We start from the raw sequence: 20,721 nt of genomic DNA, 5'->3' as shown, positions 1-20,721 counted from the left end.
CAGAACTAAGCATGACAAGCCTCAGAAGTAAGCAGGACTGAACCACTCAGCAGCTTCCTCCCTAAGCCCTGCCTACTGCTGATCAGGGATAAGCTCTTATGTCCGATCAGCAGCTGGCGGGCTGGATGAAGAAACTCCATGGGCTGTATCCTGCCTGTGGGCTGGAGGCTCCCCATGCCTGGCTTATGTCCTACTTGGTGAAGTGCCATGTACATAAATGGCACCATATAAATACATACCAAATACAGTTGGAGTGCTATAATCATCATGAAGGTGTCTTCCATTTTTGGATTAGATAGCCAAGATTCTAGGAAGGGATCATAGCTCAGCGGCAAAGCCCCTGCTTTGCACGCAGAAGGTCCCAGGTTCAATCCTTGGTACCCCCAATTAATGGTCAGATAGGAGGGGATGGGAAAGACCCTCCTTTCCCTGAGAGCCTGGAGAGACTCTGGCAGTCAGAATAAACAATGCTGAGCTAGACAGACAAATGGTTTGCCGAGGTGTAAGGAAGGTTTCTATTCTGCCCCTCCACTTGGTGCTGACTATCCCTTGTTCCCCTCCCCAGCTGTAGAAGAGGGCGAGGATCTTTCCCTTAGTTGGACTGTACTTTCCAGCACACTGCTGCTATGAGGACAATCTCCCCCTCTCAGCCAGAGAGGAAGTCTAGGCATTTCCTACCATGCTCGCCAGACAGCAGCAGAGGACTTGCCATGGTGAGTGTCATGAGCAGAAACATGGACACACACAGGTATGCAGAAAAATGCTCTGCCTTATTTTTTCTAATAGTCCCATAATAGAATTTTGTTTTTCAAAGGAAATCCATACAGCTTGGATATCCTGACTGCAGGATTCTTGACTTTTAACCTGGAGGTACAGACCTGGCTCATTGAACAGCTGTGGGAAAAGCCCAGAGTGGTGAGCCGCACCACTTCCCCAGGAGACTCGTAGCTGACCACATAGAGGTGATGTTCCAGAGGAGTGTCCTTTGTGCCCTGGAAGTACACAAGCTTGGTTTCTTCATTCACCCAAATCTGCAGTGGGGGCAGGGGGGGGGGAGAGAGAGAGCACACACACAAAGGAAAATTGCTTTAAGATTTGGAAATGATGGGGCACATGCCCCCATTACACCTATAGGCTCCCCCTATATCAATTACATTTTTATCCCATCCCTCTATCCCTCAGGAGTTTGGGTGGTGTACCAAGTGCTGTGGAAAATTTCCCACTGCTATACCATCCTGTGGAAAGTTTCCATTTCTGAAAACATATTGTGTTGTAAAGTTAGTTCAGGACATAACCAATGGATATAATGCTAATTAAATCAGGCAGTTCCAAAGGTGCAATTAGTGTTATCAGACAACTATCCCTAGAAAAGATATATACCCTTGTATTTAACGGCTCGCCTGGTCGCCACAGGCAACAAGGGATTTCATGCAGGCAGTGAACATGGGTGGATCTCTCCAGCTTTCTCCTCCATCAGTTCACTTGGGAGTTTTCTGATTGACCAGTAGGATGTATCACCAACTCATTTGTTCTGCCTTCCAAATTATTTCTCTGTTACTCTTCCTAAGTCATAACTCTGATTACCTGCATCCTCTCCACTCAAATTTTTGCAGAGCACTCTTGCTATCAGGGCCATCATTGGAAAGGCAGAGTTCAACACCAGGGGGTGCAGGAGGTCCGTGCCTTTTGCACCCTCTAAAATGAACCTGCACAGGAACCTGCTCACCTAATTGTTTGTTGGTGAGGTGAAGAGCACCATTATGCACTGCAGTTGCCTTCTGATAAGGCTGGCTAAGCAGGTACAGGGGACTGGCATTATTTACAAGGCTGGTTATAAATGTAACATACACTGTTTGGGCCTGCAAAGATTAGCACGGCAACAGTTGCACGTGGCACCCTGGCTATGGAATGCCATCCCAGAAAGCCTCGCCCGGCTCCAGTTTGGGCAGCGTTTATTTTTAGCACAAAGCCCTGCTGATGGTTGACAGAAATAAAACTAAACCGGTTGCAGGATTTTAATTCGGTGCCACAGAGTGCGTGCACGTGTGCACCCCCCCCCCCCCGGCTGTGTCATGTCAAATGGGCTCATTATTTATTTAAATAGTGCCACCTGTGTACACAGCAGTCTATAAAGACAGGTAGGACAGGTCCCAGCCCCAAGGGTATAATTTAAAATAGACACAAGGAAAGAACAGACAAAGGGAGGGGGGAGAGATGGAAGCATGGGAAGAATGTGATTATTTTAATGACATGTGCTTTGGCTTAGTTACAGTAAGGTACAAGGACTAAGGCAGGGGTGTTGAACCTCATGTCTGTGAGACAAATCCAGCCCTCCGGAGTTACACACCCCCTTTCCCCAAACCACCAATAATTTCTTCATTTCCGGGCTTCTGTGCAGCATTCCCCCCATTCTATAAAATTGAAATGCCTCTCCTAAGGCTTAGTTACTGGCAGTAAGAACTTTTTAAATTACAAGATGCTGATATTTTATGGTATTTGATATTTTTGGCCCTGCCCCTTTTTGCCTTCAGTTCTGCCCGCCAGTGCAATGCGGCCCCCAAGAACTTTGGACCTTGGGCCGAAAGAAGCTCAACACCCCTGAACTAGGGGGCTGATGCAAAGCCTGCCTGGAAAAGGTGAGTTCTGAGAAGGGACTTACAGTGTGGGAGGTGGTCACTCCAAGAGGTAGTTCCAGGCATAAGGGACAGTGAGGGAAAATGGGCAGAGTTGTTTCAGAGAGCAGGAGACCTTTGGACAGCTGAGGGTACTGCAGCCTGGCACGCAAAGGTCACAGGAAGGGATACATCAGGAGGTATGCAGGTGCAGAGAGTTAAGGAGGGGCAAGGCCATGGGGAGCTCTGAAGGAGGGGACAGGAAGCCAGTGAAGTGTTTTAAGGAGTGGAGTGACACGGTCGGGACAGCAAGGGAGGCAAGTAATTTTGGCAGCAGAGAGCCAGATGGAGGGGAGTAGACAAAGGTGATGCAAGGGAAGTCCCACAGAGAACAGGAGTGCAGTAGTCAAGACAAGAGATGACCAGGGCACGGGCAAGAGTTTTCAGGGAAGGGCCCTTGTACCTTGTATCCATGTCGGGCTAGAACCTCCCATTCTCCGCTAGTTAGGGTGAGTTCCTCTTTGAGAGGGCATTTGAAGTCCCCTGAGAAGAGAGGGGGGGAAAGAGAGCAACACAGATTAGAGTCCAAAGGTCATGAACAACAACAGAATAAAAATGTGGAAAACCTGTGGAAGCAGACAGGTCAGGCTCAGGTCATATTTTCTGATTCCTCTGGTGCTCACTGTGACCGGCTATGATATATTTTATCTTTCGTACTCTTAAAACAAAGACAGGAGAGGACTTCCAGTAAGGAGCCATGTCATCCTGGCAGTGACTTGCAGGGCTCCACAGGTTGCTTTTTTCAAACAGTTGTGAAAAGGTTGAGAAACCTTTTTTTCCCCCTGGAAAATAAAGGGGAAGCCTGCAGTGCCATCCGGATGAAATCTTAGAAGAACGCCTAACTTTGCGGAGGATGCAAAGGGGCTTAAAACTAAGGTCAGTCGCCGGAGTTAATCATCTACTGAAACGCTGTTTTGAAACTCTTAATTAACTAAGAGACTACAAGGACAGACGAGCTCCAATCTTAGATAGTATTTGGAAACTTAAGCTACCAGCAAGCGCCACTTGCACAGCAAAAAGTGGAAGCATGGCAGTTGTATAAATCTAACCTGAATTAAAATCAAGGAGTTGCAGACTTTTACAAAGCAAATTTAGCTCAAGAGGTCCTTTCAACGGGAAAAAAAGAAAAGAGTACTAAGATCATTTACATTTTTGAATAAATATTACAGCCTATTTAACTTTCTATTTCTTTAAATCATTGTTTGAAGGTTTTAATGTTTGAATTTATATGGCTGAAAGCTATGTTTTTCTCCAGTTGCTATTTTCTTCTGCATAACCTTCAGAAAGTGACGAAGTCAAAATAAATAAATCTTTGGCGGAAAGCCTGGAATAGGCTGGAATAATATCAACTTGTGGGTGACTGCTTGAAATTTACTAAAGAAGGAGTACTGCTGACACCTGTTGGATGCTAAAAAATCAGCAGCTTATGAAAAATCTTTCTTCTTTTCATGTTCTGTTTCTTTTTATCTCTTTTTCTCCTTTTGATACTAACAGAGATCTTTTTTTGGCATTGGAGGATCAATAATTTACTGGATATCCAGATAAATTAATTTATAAAGGAAGTAATGAAGAAGATAATTGAATGAGTGCTATGAATTTGGATAAACCAGCAAAGGATATCAGAACAACTTGTAGCAGAGTGAATACCTGGGAGATGCCTACAGAACAATTAAGTAGAAATACTAAATCCAGAAAAGGCTCTTTAAAAGAGACTCCAACGGGAGCTACGAAATTATCGGTGAAAACAACATCTATAAGCAAGGAAGAGGTACCTGAGCAGATGCAAAATATACAAAAGATGGCCTTGGATGAACAAACACAGAATATTATAGATGCTATAAGCAAAAAGATGGAGGCTTTTGAACTACGCATAGAACAAAGGATGGGCACTCTTGAACAACGTATAGAACAAAGGATGGAGAGGCAAGTATTGGAAGTGAAGGAGATTAAAGATACGAAGGAAGAATTGAGACAAGAATTTAAGAAATTAGATGAAGCATTAAATCAAAGAACAGAAGAGTTTAAAATAATGACAAACAGAGTGGAAGTACTGGAAAATAATGCAGAAACTGTAACTACAGAGTTAGAACATGAGCAGGATGCCTTAGCTTGGTTTGAACTCAAAGACAAGGAACGTTCGTTACCGTTTTAGAAGGGTCACGGAAAGTTATGCCAGCGCAGAACCTGACCTCAGAACGGAATTGGTAAAGACTACAGCAGCCTTTTTGAGTAAAGAAGAGAAAATCATGGAAATGGAAATAGATCGAGCTTATAGACTGAATTCGACATATGCAAAAACAAAAAGTCTACCCAGAGATGTTATTGCCCATTTTGTAAAGAAAACTACAAGGGAGTCAATTCTCCAGAAGCACTATAAAACTAAACTGAAGATGGTGGGCAAAGAGATTATCGTCATGAAATAAATTCCTAGAAGATTTTTGAGGAAAAGGAGAGATTATGCATTTTTAACAACAATCCTGTAACAGAAAAAGATCATGTTTAGATGGGAATTCCCAGAAGGTATGGTCTTCTCTTACAGAGATATAAGTTGAACTCAGTTCACAAAGCAATAGAGTTCCTTCAGACTTATGGAAAAGATTTAACAGACCTACAAACTGATGTACAAGAAGAAGATAGCACTCAAGGTGCAGCAGGTGGAAATTAAGAATGTACCTTAATCTTATATTTCTTAAAAAATGGATTACAAAATTTTAACTTGGAACACTAATGGGGCGAATGCTCCTCAAAAGAAAATGAAAATATTTTATTATTTACAAAAATTGAAACAAGATATAATATGCTTACAAGAAACTCATATTAAGAAAGAAGATACCAAATATTTAATTAATAAAAAATTAGGTGAAGAGTTTATAACTGCAAGCCGAAAAAAGAAAAATGGAGTAGTTCTATATATTAAGCCACATTTGGGGCTGGAATTGGTATTGTCAGATGAAAAAGGTTGTTTCGTGCGAGTTAAAATTACACTGAATGGTGTATCAACGTTGATTTTAGGGGTTTATGCACCTAATGACCACAAAGCGGAATTTTATGAGGATCTCTTATCCAAACTCATGGATCTAACTTTTGACAGTTGGTTTTTAATGGGAGATTGGAATGGGGTGAGTGCACCTCAAATTGATAGAATATTGGAGAAAAAAATAAAGAGTAATCAAGGGAAATTACCTAAAAGTTTTTTTGAATTGATGGACAATTTGGCTTTAGTAATGTGTGGAGAGATAAAAATGGAAACTCAACAGAATAAACGTATTTTTCAGAAAGACATAAATCTTTTTCAAGTTCGGACCATAACCCTATATCTATGTCATAGGTGAAAAGAAGCACTACTTTTAGATGGAGATTGAATGAAATGATATTTCAAAATAAAAGTATTGTGGACGACACTAAAAAGAAATTGAGAGAATTTTTTGAATTGAATCTGGACAAGGGAACAAATCTGAACAGTATGGGATGCAAGTAAGGCCTATATGAGAGGTTATTTTATACAACAAAACACGCAACTGAAAAAGAAAAGAGAAGGTACAAAATATTCTAAAACAGATAAAGGAGAAAGAAGAATTCCTAAAGAAAAAATTGGGAAAGGCAAGTGTCCTCCGATAGATTAAATTACTCCAACAACAATTGTCGATGTTAACAGTTCAGGATATGCAAAAAAAATTAAACTTTGTAAAACAAAGACATTTTGAATTTGCCAATAAACCAGGAAGATGGTTGGCCTATAAACTTAGAAAGGAGAAAGAAAACAATTGTGAAAATATGGGAAAGTGGATTAGAATTAACCTATAATGTGGCAATTCAGAAAGTCTTTCATCAATATTATTCGAATTTGTATAAAGGACAGGATATCTCCCCAGAATTAATGGATAAATATATTCATAAACAAAATTTACCAAAAATTACTAAGGAACAAAAACAAATTATGAATGGCCCAATAACAGCAAATGAAATGGTGGAAGCAATAAAAAAAAATAAGCTGGGAAAAACTCCGGGACCAGATAGACTATCAGGATTATTATTATATTATAAGAAGCGTGAAGAAGAAATTTTACAACTGTTGAAAAATATGATGAACAGTATTTTAGAAAAGGGGAGATACCAGAAATATGGAAAACAGCATATATAACATTAATACCTAAAGAAGGACAGGATTTAACCTCGACAAAAAAACTACAGACCAATCTCATTATTAAACAATGATTATAAGATATTTGCAACAATTTTGGCAGAAAGGCTCAAGAAAATATTGCAGGAGTTTGTATGTGAGGACCAAAGTGGTTTCCTACCAAGGAGACAAGTGAGAGATAATGTAAGAATGGTCTTGAATGTGGTGGAATATTTGGAAAAACACCCAGAAAAACAAGCAGCTCTGATCGTTTTAGATGCAGAGAAAGCATTTGATAATCTCAATTGGAAATTTTTAATTAAGACTTTAGAAGAATTGGACTTTGGAGAAAACTTTATAGAATGGGTGAAATCGGTACATACTGATCAAAAGTCTCAAATAATTATAAATGTGGACTTGACTCAACCTTGTGAGATACAAAGAGGAACAAGACAAGGTTGCCCATTGTCACCGCTACTGTTTATATTGGTTCTAGAACTACTGAATTCTACTGAACTACTGAAACTACTGAACTACTGAAAGGACAAGATGATCGAATTACAGGAATAAAGATTAAAAAGGAGAAATATAAGCTGAGGGCCTTTGCAGATGACTTGGTGTTTATGCTGAAAGAACTTTTTAAAGGGAATTGAAACTTTAATGAAAAAATTAAAAGAATTTGGAGCAGTGGCAGGGTTCAAAGTTAATAGAAAACAAAAATCTTAACAAAATATGAATGTTCAAGAAAAAAAAGTTGATGGATAAGACTGGTTTCCAAATTGAAAAGTAAAATATTTGGGAGTCTTTTTGACAAATATGAATTGTATGCTTTTTCAAAATAACTATGTTAAAGTGTGGGATGAAATTAAAAAAGACCTATTAAAAAGGGAAAAATTACAGCTATCACTTTTGGGAAGAATTGCAATGATTAAAATGAATGTATTACCTATAATGTTATTTTTGTTTCAAATGATACCCAATATTACATCGGATTTACCTTTTAAGCAGTGGCAGAGAGATATAACGAAGTTTATATGGCAAGCAAAAAAACCAAGAGTTAAAATAAAAATTTTACAAGATGCAAAGGAAAGATACAAAGAAAAGAGGTGGCTTGGGATTACCACATTTTATAACCTATTTTTCTGCCTGCTGCTTGATGTGGATGAAGGAATGGGTGATGTTGAAAAACAGAAGACTTTTAGAACTAGAAGGACATGAATTGCGATATGGGTGGCATGGTTATTTGTGGTATGATAAAACAAAAGTGAATGTAGATTTTAATAAACATTATATAAAATGGGCTGTATTAAGAATTTGGAATAAATATAAATTAAGGTTTTATCAAAAAACATCACGATGGATATCTTCACAAGAAGCAATGCATAGAAGAGAATTTGATAGCACACATAAATGGATAAGATATAATGAATTACTGGAATTGTCACAAGGGGAATATAAGTTAAAATCAAGGGAAAACGTATTGGAAGAAGGTCATGTCTGCCAGTGGTTTTCATATTTGCAAATTAAAGAACCGTTTAAAATAGATGAGAAAATGGTGGATTTGAACAAACAGAATCTGAGTTTGAAACAGCACTGTGTACAAATGATGAACATGTTATTGCTAAACTGTATACATTACTGTTAAGGTATGAGACAGAGGATGAACAAGTAAAAGATTGTATAATAAAATGGGCACAAAATGTTGATCATAATATATCAATGGTAGAGTGGGAAAGTATGTGGGGAAAACTGTTTCCTGTTTCCCGCCTCCCAGCTGAGCAGAGCAGAGCAAGCTGCTCCAGCTGGTCCAGGGACTACAGAAGCAAGCAAGCTCCCAGAGAGCGAGCGACCAGAGCGAGTGGACAGGGGGAGCAAACAGGGGTTGGCCAGGGGAGATCGGCAGGGGAGGTCAAGGGGGAGGCCCCTAACATTTTTTTTCATTTTTTTTTTTTAACTAACTTTTTCCATTTATTTTTCTTGTAACACACACTTTCACACAAGTGGGACTCTGTTTTTAACCTCTACTGAGTAGAGGAGCAGGCACAGGCTAGTCTAGAACAATCACAAAGCTAGACACAAAAAGGGAAAAGGGGCTATGGAAGGACAAGACTCTCCAGTGGTGGTGACCTGCAAGGTGTGTGCAATGTTTGTTTTCTTGCCTGACAACAACATGGCCTACACCTGCAACAAGTGCAAGTTGATCACGCTGCTGGAAGAGAAAGTAAGAGGACTGGAGCGGCAACTGTCGACCCTCCGGGGAATAAGAGAACACGAAGAGTTCTTGGACAGAATGGAGGAACTACAGCAGCAAAGGGAAGACCAGAAGCTTGAAGAGCAACAGCAAGATGAGACAGTGGGAAATGCTGAGGTGAAGAAAAATGGAGTAGAGGATACTCCTTGGAAAAGGGTGACAGTTAGGAGAAGAAGAACTAGACGCCACTCTGCACCAGTGGAAGCAGTGGAGCTGTGGAACTGATTCCAGGTACTTGCGGAGGAGACTGGAGGACAGCCTGCAGAGGAAGAATCACAGGGGAACCTACATGAGAGTGAGCAAGAAGCTGAAGGTCAGTCAAACAGAGGCAATGAAACCCAGGCCTACAGCAACAAGAAGAGAAGAGTGGTAGTAGTGGGAGACTCCTTGCTGCGTGGGATCGAGACCCAAGTATGTCGCGAAGACCCGTGGACTCGCCAGGTATGTTGTCTCCCAGGAGGATGAATTAGAGACATGACTGAAAGGTTGCCTGCACTCATAAAGCCCACTGACAGGTATCCCTTTCTTCTCAGCCATGTGGGAACAAATGATACCGCCAAGCGGAGCTATGAAGAAATCACGTCAGACTGTGAAGCTTTGCGAAGGAAACTCCAGAACTTTGGGGCCCAGATAGTTTTTTCATCCATCCTTCCAGTAGTCAGAAGAGGGATAGAAAGGGAACGAAAAATACTCCGGGTGAATGACTGGCTACGAAGGTGGTGCCGACGAGAGAGATTTGGATTCTGGGACCACGGGCTACACTTCCTGGAAGATGGGCTGTTGGCAAGGGACAGGTTGCACCTCACAAAGGATGGGAAGAATGTGTTTGGCCACAGTATGAAGAATTGCATCAGGAGGGCTTTAAACTGAATCCTACAGGGAAGGCAGATGTAATGTTGGGGGTAACAATGGACGTAGGCGCATGCACTGCAACGGAGAGAACAGCTCTGATAGCGTCCAATAATAGTCTTCAGACACATGTAGGAAGAAAGCCAGACTATGAAGCACATGGTCTTTGGTGTCTATATACTAATGCCCAGAGTATGGGAAACAAACAGAACAAACTTGAACTCTTAATACAGGAGGGAAATTATGACTTGATAGGTGTAACTGAGACTTGGTGGGATGACTCTCATGACTGGAATACAGTGATTGAAGGATATAACTTGTTCAAAAAGAACAGGAGGAACAGAAAGGGAGGTGGGGTTGCACTGTATGTGAAAAACACATTATCTCTGCACAGAAATACAGGAGGAGGAGCTTGGTATCCCCATCGAGAGCATCTGGGTCAAAATAAATGGAGCAAAGAAGGAACCTGGTGGTCGGAGTCTACTACCGGCCACCCAACCAAGGAGAAGACGAGGATGAAACTTTTGAAAAGCAAATAGCCAATGTTTTAAGGAAGCATGATGTAGGAGTAATGGGGGACTTCAATTTCCCCAATATTTGTTGGGAGACCAATTCTGCAAAACATGGCCCCTCCAGGAAATTCCTGACTTGTGTGGCGGATAACTTCCTCCTACAGAAAGTAGAGGAAAGAACTAGAGGATCGGCTATCCTTGACTTGATCCTAACCAACAGAGATGACTTAGTGGAGAAAGTAGCAGTTACAGGAACTCTGGGGGAAAGCGACCATGTTGCACTTCAGTTCTTGGTTCTAAGGGAAGCAAAAGCCGAGTATAGTCAAACGCGTACCCTGGATTTTAGGAAAGCTGATTTTAATAAACTCAGAACAATGATCAGGAAGGTCCCATGGCAAGCGACGCTAACGAGAAAAGGAGTCCAAGATGGGTGGGAGATTTTGAAAAAGGAAATTCTCAAGGCACAATCACAAACAATTCCAACAAGAAGAAAAGGTGGAAGACAACAGAAGATGCCAATGTGGCTTCACAAAAAGCTTAGGGATGACCTGAAAACAACAAAGGACACATATAGGAAGTGGAAGGAAGGCCAAGTAACAAAGGAAGAGTACAGGCAGGTCGCACAGAATTGCAGGGATGGTGTCAGGAAGGCTAAAGCTGAGAACGAGCGGAGGTTAGAGAGGGAGGCTAAAAACAACAAAAAGGCTTTCTTCAGCTACGTGCATAGTAAAAGGCAGAGGAAAGAAATGGTGGTTAAGCTATTAAATAAGGATGGCAAAACGATAACAGATGACAAAGAAAAGGCAGAGGTGCTCAATTCCTACTTTGGCTCAGTCTTCTCCCAAAAGAGGGTCTATGAGCCCCCTGGCAAAGGTGAAGTGCAGGCTGAAGGGGCAGGATTGCAACTCGAGAACGATAGGCATATGGTCAAGGAACACCTAATTACTTTGAATGAGTTCAAATCTCCAGGGCCAGATGAACTGCACCCTCGAGTAATAAAGGAACTGGCAGAAGAACTCTCAGAACCGCTGTCTATTCTCTTTGAGAAATCATGGAGGACGGGGGAAGTGCCAGATGACTGGAGGAGGGCTAATGTTGTCCCTATCTTCAAAAAGGGTAAAAAGGAGGGACCTGGGAACTACAGACCAGTCAGTCTGACATCAATCCCTGGGAAAATTCTGGAGCAGATGATAAAGCAATCCATCTGGAAGCACCTTGACAACAATGCTGTGATTACTTGAAGCCAACATGGATTTGTCAAAAACAAGTCCTGCCAGACTAATCTGATCTCATGTTTTGATCAAGTAACCTCCCTTGTGGACCGTGGGAATGCTGTAGACATCATATACCTCGACTTCAGCAAAGCTTTCGACAAAGTGCCCCATGATATCCTGATGAGCAAACTAGCTCAAAGTGGGCTAGATGAAGCAACGATCTGGTGGATCCACAGCTGGCTACAGAATCGGACTCCAAGAGTGCTTATCAATGGGACCTTCTCAAACTGGGGAGAGGGAACGAGCGGGGTACCGCAGGGCTCAGTCCTGGGCCCAGTGCTCTTCAACATGTTTATTAATGACTTGGAGGAGGAGGTGCAGGGAATGCTGATCAAATTTGCAGATGACACAACATTGGGCGGGATAGCTCATACTTTGGAAGACAGAAACAAAATTCAAAGTGATCTTGATAGACTGGAGCGCTGGGCAGAAAACAACGGAATTACATTGAACAGGGATCAATGCCAAGTTCTGCACCTAGCAAAAAGAAACCAAATGCACACTTACAAGATGGGGGATACGTGGCTCAACCACACGACAAGCGAGAAAGATCTTGGAATTGTTGTCCATCACAAGCTGAATATGAGCCAACAATGTGATATGGCTGCAAAAAAGGCAAATGCTCTTTTGGGCTGCATTCATAGAAGCATCGCTTCCAAATCCCGGGAAGTACTACTTCCCCTCTACTCAGCACTGGTTAGGCCTCATTTGGAGTACTGTGTCCAGTTCTGGGCACCACACTTTAAGCAGGATGCAGACAAGCTGGAGAGGGTTCAGAGGAGGGCAACAAAGATGATCAGAGGACTGGAAACAAAGCCCTATGAGGAGAGACTGAAAGAACTGGGCATGTTTAGCCTTGAGAAGAGAAGACTGAGGGGAGATAGGATGGTGCTCTTCAAGGACTTGAAAGGTTGTCCCAGAGAGGAAGGGCAGGATCTCTTCTTGATCATCCAGAGTGCAGGACACGGAATCATGGGCTCAAGTTACAGGAAGCCAGATTCCGGCTGAACATCAGGAAAAACTTCCTGTTAGAGCAATACGACAATGGAACCCATTGCCTAGGGAGGTGGTGGGCTCTCCCACACTGGAGGCCTTCAAGACGAGGCTGGACAGCCATTTGTCAGGGCTGCTCTGACTTGGATTCCTGCATTGAGCAGGGGGTTGGACTCGATGGCCTTGTAGGCCCCTTCCAGCCCTACTATTCTATGATTCTATGAAAAGATCTAAAATGTACTTTATGTACAAGTCTTAAAGAGAATTTTTATAAGATGTATAGATGGTATATGTCACCATTTAAACTGTCTAAAATGTATAAGGGTGTTTTTGGAAAATGTTGGAAATGTGAAGACCAAGAGGGAACGTTTTATCATTTATGGTGGACTTGTAAAAAACCTAAAACATTTCGGAAACGAATACAGTCTTTAGCTCAAAGAATATTAAAGACTACTATAGAATTAAAGCCAGAAACTTTTTTATTGGGACTAACAGATAAACACGTAAAAGAGAAGGGGGGAACCCTCTTTCTCTACATGACTACGGCTGCAAGGTTACTGTATGCACAAAAGTGGAAGAATGAAACCATACCAACTGTAAGCAAGTGGATCATGACAATGATGGAGCTGGCAGAGATGGCAAAACTTACTATTATATTTCAAGAAGTGTCAACAACTAAATTTATGTTAGATTGGAAACCTTTTATAGAATTTGCACAAGAAAGAGAGAAAAACGATATCTATGTATGTGGATTTTGAACTTTGAGATGGTTGATTCTCTTTTTTCTGTTGTTGTTAAAATGAGGAGAAAGGAGATAATGTCTGTGAACTCAATGTATGATATACAACTAAGGTAAGAAGTAGAGAATAATAAGCATTTGTTGTGTAAGGGGAGCCAAAGGTAAATATCTTACAATCTTAAGAGATATTTTAGTGTATGTGTATTGTGTGTTTATGTTGTTGTTCTTTCTTTATAAAAATAAAATTATTATATCAAAAAACAAAGACAGGGGGAAATGGCGCATGACCCCCACAGCCTGCTGTGTCATTTGCAAATTCTCTTCCCAAATTCCCTCCATCCTCTATATATCGATATTTATGAAATCTCGTATCTATCCATCTATAACAATAAAAGAGGATGTGTCTGTCCATCCGTCACCACCATAGCTCCGAAACCTAGTCAACTGAAACTTGGCATGCATACTAAGGGAAACCTTGGGGTGTGCACCTAGAGGTGTTTTAAACACACACACTCACTCACTCACTCTCACACTCAAGGCTCAATCCTATGCACGTTTAGACAGAAAACAGCCTTACAATTCTTAGCATTCCCTAGCTAGCATGTCTAGCTGGGGAATGTGGGGAGTTGTAGGATTTTTTTCTGTCTAAATATTCATAGGATTGTGCCTTAATTAATTTTAATTAATTTAAGTGTGCTCATGTGCTTGAAGCCTTACTCGATGACTGGGTTAAGGCGATCAGTGGGGGAAACAATGCAGTACGGGATATTTTCCCTGCCCCCGCACGTGCTGGTTGCGTAACTGCCATTCCCCTAATTACTTGTGCTGCATCACAGGTTGCTGTGTCATGGCTTCTTACTCACTGTACAACCCATGGCTTGGAGTAGGGGTTGTGGAGTGGGTGAGAACCCACCTCTGCCATACCACATGCCAATTTCAGATGACATGGCAACCCGCGGCATGGGTATTTAGAGAAATGCCAGTTGCGCAGCCAGCACACATGGGGGAAACAACCCACACTGCATTGTTTCCCCTGCTGATCATCCGAACACGGCCAATGAGACTTACTTGTGAGTAAACATGAATAGGATTGCACGATAAGTGCACCTCACTTAGTTCCCCCTACTCAAATATATAATCAAATATATCACTTCAACTATGTTTGGCTATTGGGGAAACATTCGCAACACAGAGCAACAGGGAAATTTCCCAATCTGAAATTTACCAGAAAGCTCACACGGCCAGCTGTAGCTGTCAAGGAGGAGCAGGATGCTTTGGGATCTCACCTTTGCTGGGGACATACGGCTGGGTCCAGTTGTAGCTGTTCCGCTTCAGGATGGCTGTGACCCTGTACAGGTGGCAAAAGCCTGTCTTGCATTCATTGGCTTGGATAAAACAGAGCTCCTCCTCTTCCGCCTCTGTCAGGCTGAAAGGGTAGAAGATGTCATGGACCTAACCAGGAAAGAGGAAAGGTAAACGTTAGAGCATGGAGCTATGGGGCTGGGGTGGGGGTTGGGAAGCGCACTGCCAACTCAACTCCTCAGCTCAGTCTTGGGCAAACTTCCTGCTGCCCGTCTCAACTCTTCCTACCAGTAATAGTAGGCTACTTTCAGGGTAGCAGTAAGGAGAGGAAGTGCCTAACATCGCATTGTAGCACATTTAGACTACCATAACGCAGTCTACACGGGGCTGCTCCTGAAGAGTGTCTGGAAGCTTCAATTGGTGCAAAATGCAACAGCTAGGCTGCTAACCAGTGTATGGTATCAGAACCATATTACACCTGTCCTGAAAGACCTGCACTGGTTGCCAATTGCTTTCCCACCACAATTCAAGGTGCTGAACCTTTAAAGCCCAAACGGCTTAGGACCTGGCTACCTAAGGGACCCACCTGTCTCATTATGAACCTGTCCAGTTATTAAGATCTGCAGGAGATGCACTCTTGAGGGCACCATGACCCGCAGAGACCTGTTTTTCAAGCACATGTGAAAGGGTTTTCTCCTGTGCCGTTCCCAAACTATGGAACATGCTCCCTCAAGAATTATAACTGGCCCCCACTTCCTTGGCTTTTGGAAAGGGTGCGAAGATGCATCTTTTCAATTTCGCCTTTAAAAATGTGTACTTTGAATGTTTTTATTCTCTTTAATGTTCTTGTTTTTATTGTTTTAAGGTTTTATTGTTTTAAAATCATCATACACCACCTCAATGGCTTTTTTTAGGAGATGAGGCAGTATATAAATGTTAATAAGAAATTAAGAAAATAATAAATCAAAGCACACGGCAAGAGGGCCCAGCATCACTGCCACATGGCGATAGCTACCTCAAGAGCCACGTCACGGCATCCGTCATATACCCAAAGTCCCTAGCTGAAATGGACAAAGCCGTTTCCAAGCATCTGCACTTTATTCCTGTATTGACCCCAAGTTTCTAGCCATCACTTGTAGAGCTCTAAAAGGAAGATGGCCATAAGTAGGGATGTCAAAGAATTTCTCCACAAATCTCAGGGAGGCTGAATGCCAGCGCATTTGGCCCCCCCAAATTGGTGGAGAAACGGTCTCCCCCCCCCGCCTCCCCCGGGACGGGACTTACTTTGCTTGAATGTCCCTGGCGGCGGCGGCCGGTCTTTCGACCAGCTGCCGCCACCGCCATTTCCAAGTAAAACAAACAAACAAATGTGATAGGCTACGTAAAGATTTACGTAGCCTATCACGGCTAGATTTTTAAAAAACACCGTGATAGGCTATGTAAAGATTTACATAGCCTATCACGGCTGACTTTAAAAAAGGGGGGGGGCATACGCAAATGGCGGCACCCATAGGCGCCGCCATTTGCGTTCCTTATTTTGGCACATGTAGTCTACGTAAACATTTACATAGACTACGGCAAAAATAAGGGGAACCCAAATAGCATTTCCCTTGTTTTCGCCGTAGTCTACGTAAATGTTTACGTAGACTACACGTGCCAAAATAAGGAACGCAAATGGCGGCGCCCATGGGTGCCGCCATTTGCGTATGCCCCCCCCCCTTTTTAAAGTCAGCCGTGATAGGCTACATAAACATTTACGTAGCCTATCATGGCTGACTGCAGGGACGCAAACGGCGGTGGCTACGGCCGCCGCCATTTGCGTCCCGGCAGGAGATGAGGTTTTGCGGCCGGAGGGACGGGGCGCCTCCCCCCCGGCCAGAATTTCGGTGGGGAGGGACGGGGCGCCTCCCCCCCGGCCAGAATTTCGGTGGGGAGGGACGGGGCGCCTCCCCCCCGGCCAGAATTTCGGGGGGAGGGACGGAGCGCCTCCCCCCCACCGCGAAGCAAGCTTCGGGAACAGGTAAGGGACTTTCGTCCATCCCTAGATAAGTAGAGATTGAACCTGGGACCTTCTGCGTGCAAAGCAGGGGCTTGTGAGGGATGAGTCCAAGTGCCTTGAGATGTCTGACAGCTCCGATTCTGAATCAGAGTTGGAGCAGCTAGATCAGAGGCCGGGAGAGGGATCCTCCCTAGTTAGCCAAGATGCTGGGAGAGATTCCTCCAAAGGCCTTGACCGACAGATGGCCCAGGCTGACTCTCTGCCCCCTCCCTCCACCTTAAGTTCTCAAGTTCCCCAGGAGGAGAAGGAAGAGGGGCATGACTTGAGAGATGCTAGGGCACGTTGCAAAGCAAAACAGGAAAGGTAGGGGTGGGGCTCAGACACTCTGCCAGGATAGCCACTCTTGGAAGCCAATGTAGGAGGGAGCCACCCTAAGGGAGGGACATCACTGCGAAGCAAGTTTGGCCATGAGGTTCACAGCAAACTGCTGGCAATTTCACTATCCTCTGGCTTGGCTCGTCTCCTCTGATTAGGGATCACAGATTAGTAGTTAAGGCCCTGTGGTAGTCTGAGAGTTTCCTGGAATCTGCATTTGTAAAGAGGCTCTAGCAAAATAAATTATATTAGCCTGAAGCTTTGTCTCCTTGTGGTGTTGATTGCGAAAGGGAAGGACGATCTATTTCTGACAGGGCTCTACCACTGGGCTACAGTGGAGAGATCCGGGGGGGGGGGGGGGGGCTTGAATAGACATGTGGGTGCTGGGGGCATCGTGCCTCCACCTCTGTAGCCTTCCAAAAACAAAAATCAGCTCAGGGGGTTCAGAAAAGTTAGCGGAGCTTGGGACCCTTTGCCGCTGCCACCACCCCCACCCCCAATTCAAGCACTGCCCCGTTCCCTTACATTGATCCACACGTCAGTGACTTCTTCGTAGATAATGAACGGGTGGACATTTTCAGGCACAGCTTTGGCAAACTCCTGGCGCTGCTCCTCACTTTCCGGCACTGGGATAAAGAGTGCAGGAGGGAAAAGGATGAGCTGGAGTTGCTGCTGAGGTCTGTCTAGGAACATGGCCCAAGCGCTGTGCAAAGTGGGACAGGGTGTGGGGAGGAGAGAGAGAACACAAAAGTCAAGACTGGGCAATCAGGATGGAGTGACAATTCTTTAGACTCCAGAAGCATCGCTGGAGCTGACTCAGTGAATAGAAGAGCCCAGCTGGATCAGACCAAGGTGCGTCCATCTAGTCCTGTTCCCCAGAAGGAGCCAGCCAGATGCCTCTAAGAAGCCCAAAAGCAGAGCACGGCGGCTGTTCTGTTGCTGCTCCTCACAGCTGCTGGCATCTACAGGTGGACTACCTCTGAGAATGAGGCTGCATATAACCCTCGTGACTAGTAGCCAACAACAGCCTGTTCCTCCAAGAATTTCACTCAGACAGGGTGTCAGACAGACACAGAGGGGCCTGTAGCTCATTAGCTTTGCACACAGCTGATGCCCAGTTCAATCTCCGGCATCTCCAGGTAGGACTGTGAAAGACATCCCCCCAACCCACCTGAGACCCTGGGAGAGAGCTGTTGCCAGTTGGCATCTAGAAAACTGAGCTAGGTTGACCGGCTGTCTGCCTTGGTATAAGAAAGCTTCCTAGGTTCTGATTTAAATTAGATCTTTAGTCAGAATCATGTGAACTGGGAACTTACTATATTTTTAGGGGAAGGGCTATAGCTCAACGGCAGAGTTCTTGCTTTGCGTGTAGATGGTCCCAGGTTCGATGCCCGGTATCTCCCAGTAGGGCTGGGGAAAAAAACTCCTGCCTGAAACCCTGGAGAGCCATTGCTGAGCATCAGTGCCGACAATACTGGGCTTGATGGGCCAAGGGTCTGACTCAGGATAAGGCACCTTCCTATGTTCCCCACATCGTGACAAAATCTACTTACTATTTACCATCCCGGGTCCAGCCAGCCCGTGCAATGTACTCCACCCTTGGGAACATCGTAGTAAAGGGATGCACCAGTTCCTTGTCCTGGGTGTACACTATCTACAGAGAGGGAAAATAATCTATTAAGACTATTTGTTTATTCAAAAAGATGTATATCCTGCTTTCCTGCTGAAAAAGCACCCAAAAGCAGCTCACAGAAAGTAACAAAAAACACACTTTAATGGGGCTGAAATCACACTGCTTTCAATGAAGTTGGCTGGATGCAGGTATTGTGGTCACTTTTATCCACAAGCTTTTCTGCTCCCCATTTCCAAGAGGAAAGCACAGGGCTGCCTTGTGTCAGGGTTTCATGGGTCTTCCTCTTGCTGGAAGGGGAGTGGTCACATTGGTGCATACTTTCAGCTTTGGTAGGAATGTTCTACAGTGTGGGAGTTTTGGAATACGGTTCCTGATTATTGTTGGGAGTTTCATCACGTTAGACCACTGGTAACTCCTGAAGCAATGCTGCTTCATCTTTTTGAATCCAGTGATCCTGGATTCCTAAATAAAGACCTTCTTAAGCAATTGTATATGGCTGCAAAGCCGTGTACAGCGTGTAACTGGAAGTCTCCGAAGCAACCAACTAAAGAAACGGTCCCCCCCCCCCTGCCTGTATCAAATTGTTGATACAATTTGGGAGACTATGAGTATGTATAAACTTACTCAGCAAGGGCAGCGAGCAAGGAATCCTAACTTGAAGAATGATATTATGGCACCACGGTTTCCATTCGTTTCCTATGTTGAGGCACTTCAAACTTTTGATAGAGTTCCAACAAAGTACAGTTGCCGGTATTTTTTTCTGATTAATACGCACAAACACACAAAATGACATACGCTCGCATACATTCCTTTTATACATTGTAGAACATGTATTTTTACTTTTGTTAGGTATTGTGCTCCTACTTAGGGTGTTTTACTGTAGATGTTCCATAAGCATATCAGTTATACACCAAGATTTCTAATTAGTGAATCCCTTTGTTTCTTCAGTGATTTTGATTCATTATTATGTACGTTCTTTTTGTTCCCTTTATTCTGTTAACTTTATTTTGAAATAAAGTAAAATTTTCATGAGGAAAAAAAACTCACACGCATGTGATGCAACAAACTACCTGGGGGACAACAGGTGGCAGGGAAAGATTCCATGAAGATTTTGCCAAGCAGAGTAACGCAGCAGCAGCAAGGATAAAAACCACACCAGCAGAAACATACAACAGATTGAAAGACTGACCTTCTTCCTCCAAACACACTGTGCAATAGCAGGGGAAAAGGCCATCCTTAAAGTATCAAGCTCCCAAGCCGCTTATGGCTGTAAAGCAGGAGTGTTGAACTTCAGGCCTGCAGGCCAAATATGGTCGACAGGCCAGATAGCCACGCCCCCTTTCCATGGCCCCACCTCCCCCCCAACTGCTGATCTTTTGGGTTTTCCTGGCTTTTGCATACTTCCCCCCACCAAAAAACCCCCTAAAAGGTTTAAATGCCTAAAGCAATGAGAGCTTTGAGCTAAAATATGCTGGCGCATTTTGTATTTTTAGCCCCGGACACCACTAGAATCCACTCCGCAAGAGCTTCTTCAACACTGCATTTGGCCCTCAGGCTGAAACAGGTTCAAAACCCCTGGTGTAAAGGCCAGTGCCAGTGCTCTAAACTGGACTGTGAAGCAAATGGGGAATCAATGCAGTTGACCTAGATCTGGCATCCTGCGCCCTCTGTGGCAAGCTCCAGTCCAAAATCTCGTGGATACATCTTGAAGCCTCAAAGGATTTTTCAGCGGCAGCCACACCTACAGCATTGTGCTACAGTAGTCTAAACTGCATGTTCTTAAGGCAAGTGTGCTTGTGGGCAGGTTGGACCTCACCAGATAAAAGGCACTGCTGGTGCATCAAATTGAGCTAGTTTTCTTTATTTTTTATTTAAACTATTTATATTTCACTTTCCATTTTAAAAATCCCGAAGTATTTCATAATACATTATAACTCAACACACTCTAAAGCCAGAACAATACTACAAATTACTAGGCTCCAAAAGACAAGGCTTAAAACAA

General features: G+C 43.6%; 1 protein-coding gene across 3 annotated transcripts in view; it reads right to left on the bottom strand.

Moving 5' to 3' along the window:
• LOC146334061 (dipeptidyl peptidase 9-like) overlaps positions 1–20,721 on the bottom strand; it is a 71,528-nt gene that overhangs the window by 16,169 nt on the left and 34,638 nt on the right. For all 3 annotated transcript variants that reach the window (XM_084825362.1, XM_084825363.1, XM_084825361.1), the window contains exons 10-14: positions 18,640–18,740; positions 17,612–17,789; positions 14,697–14,862; positions 3,076–3,155; positions 879–1,031 (exon numbers count right to left, since the gene is read on the bottom strand). In XM_084825362.1, the coding sequence (XP_084681488.1) occupies positions 879–1,031; positions 3,076–3,155; positions 14,697–14,862; positions 17,612–17,789; positions 18,640–18,740 (678 nt within the window). The remainder of the gene's footprint in view (positions 1–878; positions 1,032–3,075; positions 3,156–14,696; positions 14,863–17,611; positions 17,790–18,639; positions 18,741–20,721) is intronic.

Source organism: Heloderma suspectum, chromosome W (genome assembly GCF_057233095.1).
Source record: "Heloderma suspectum isolate Gila_16-S chromosome W, 16-S_ref, whole genome shotgun sequence".
NCBI classification, from domain to species: domain Eukaryota; kingdom Metazoa; phylum Chordata; class Lepidosauria; order Squamata; family Helodermatidae; genus Heloderma; species Heloderma suspectum.
This window is presented reverse-complemented; position numbering and strand designations above follow the sequence as displayed.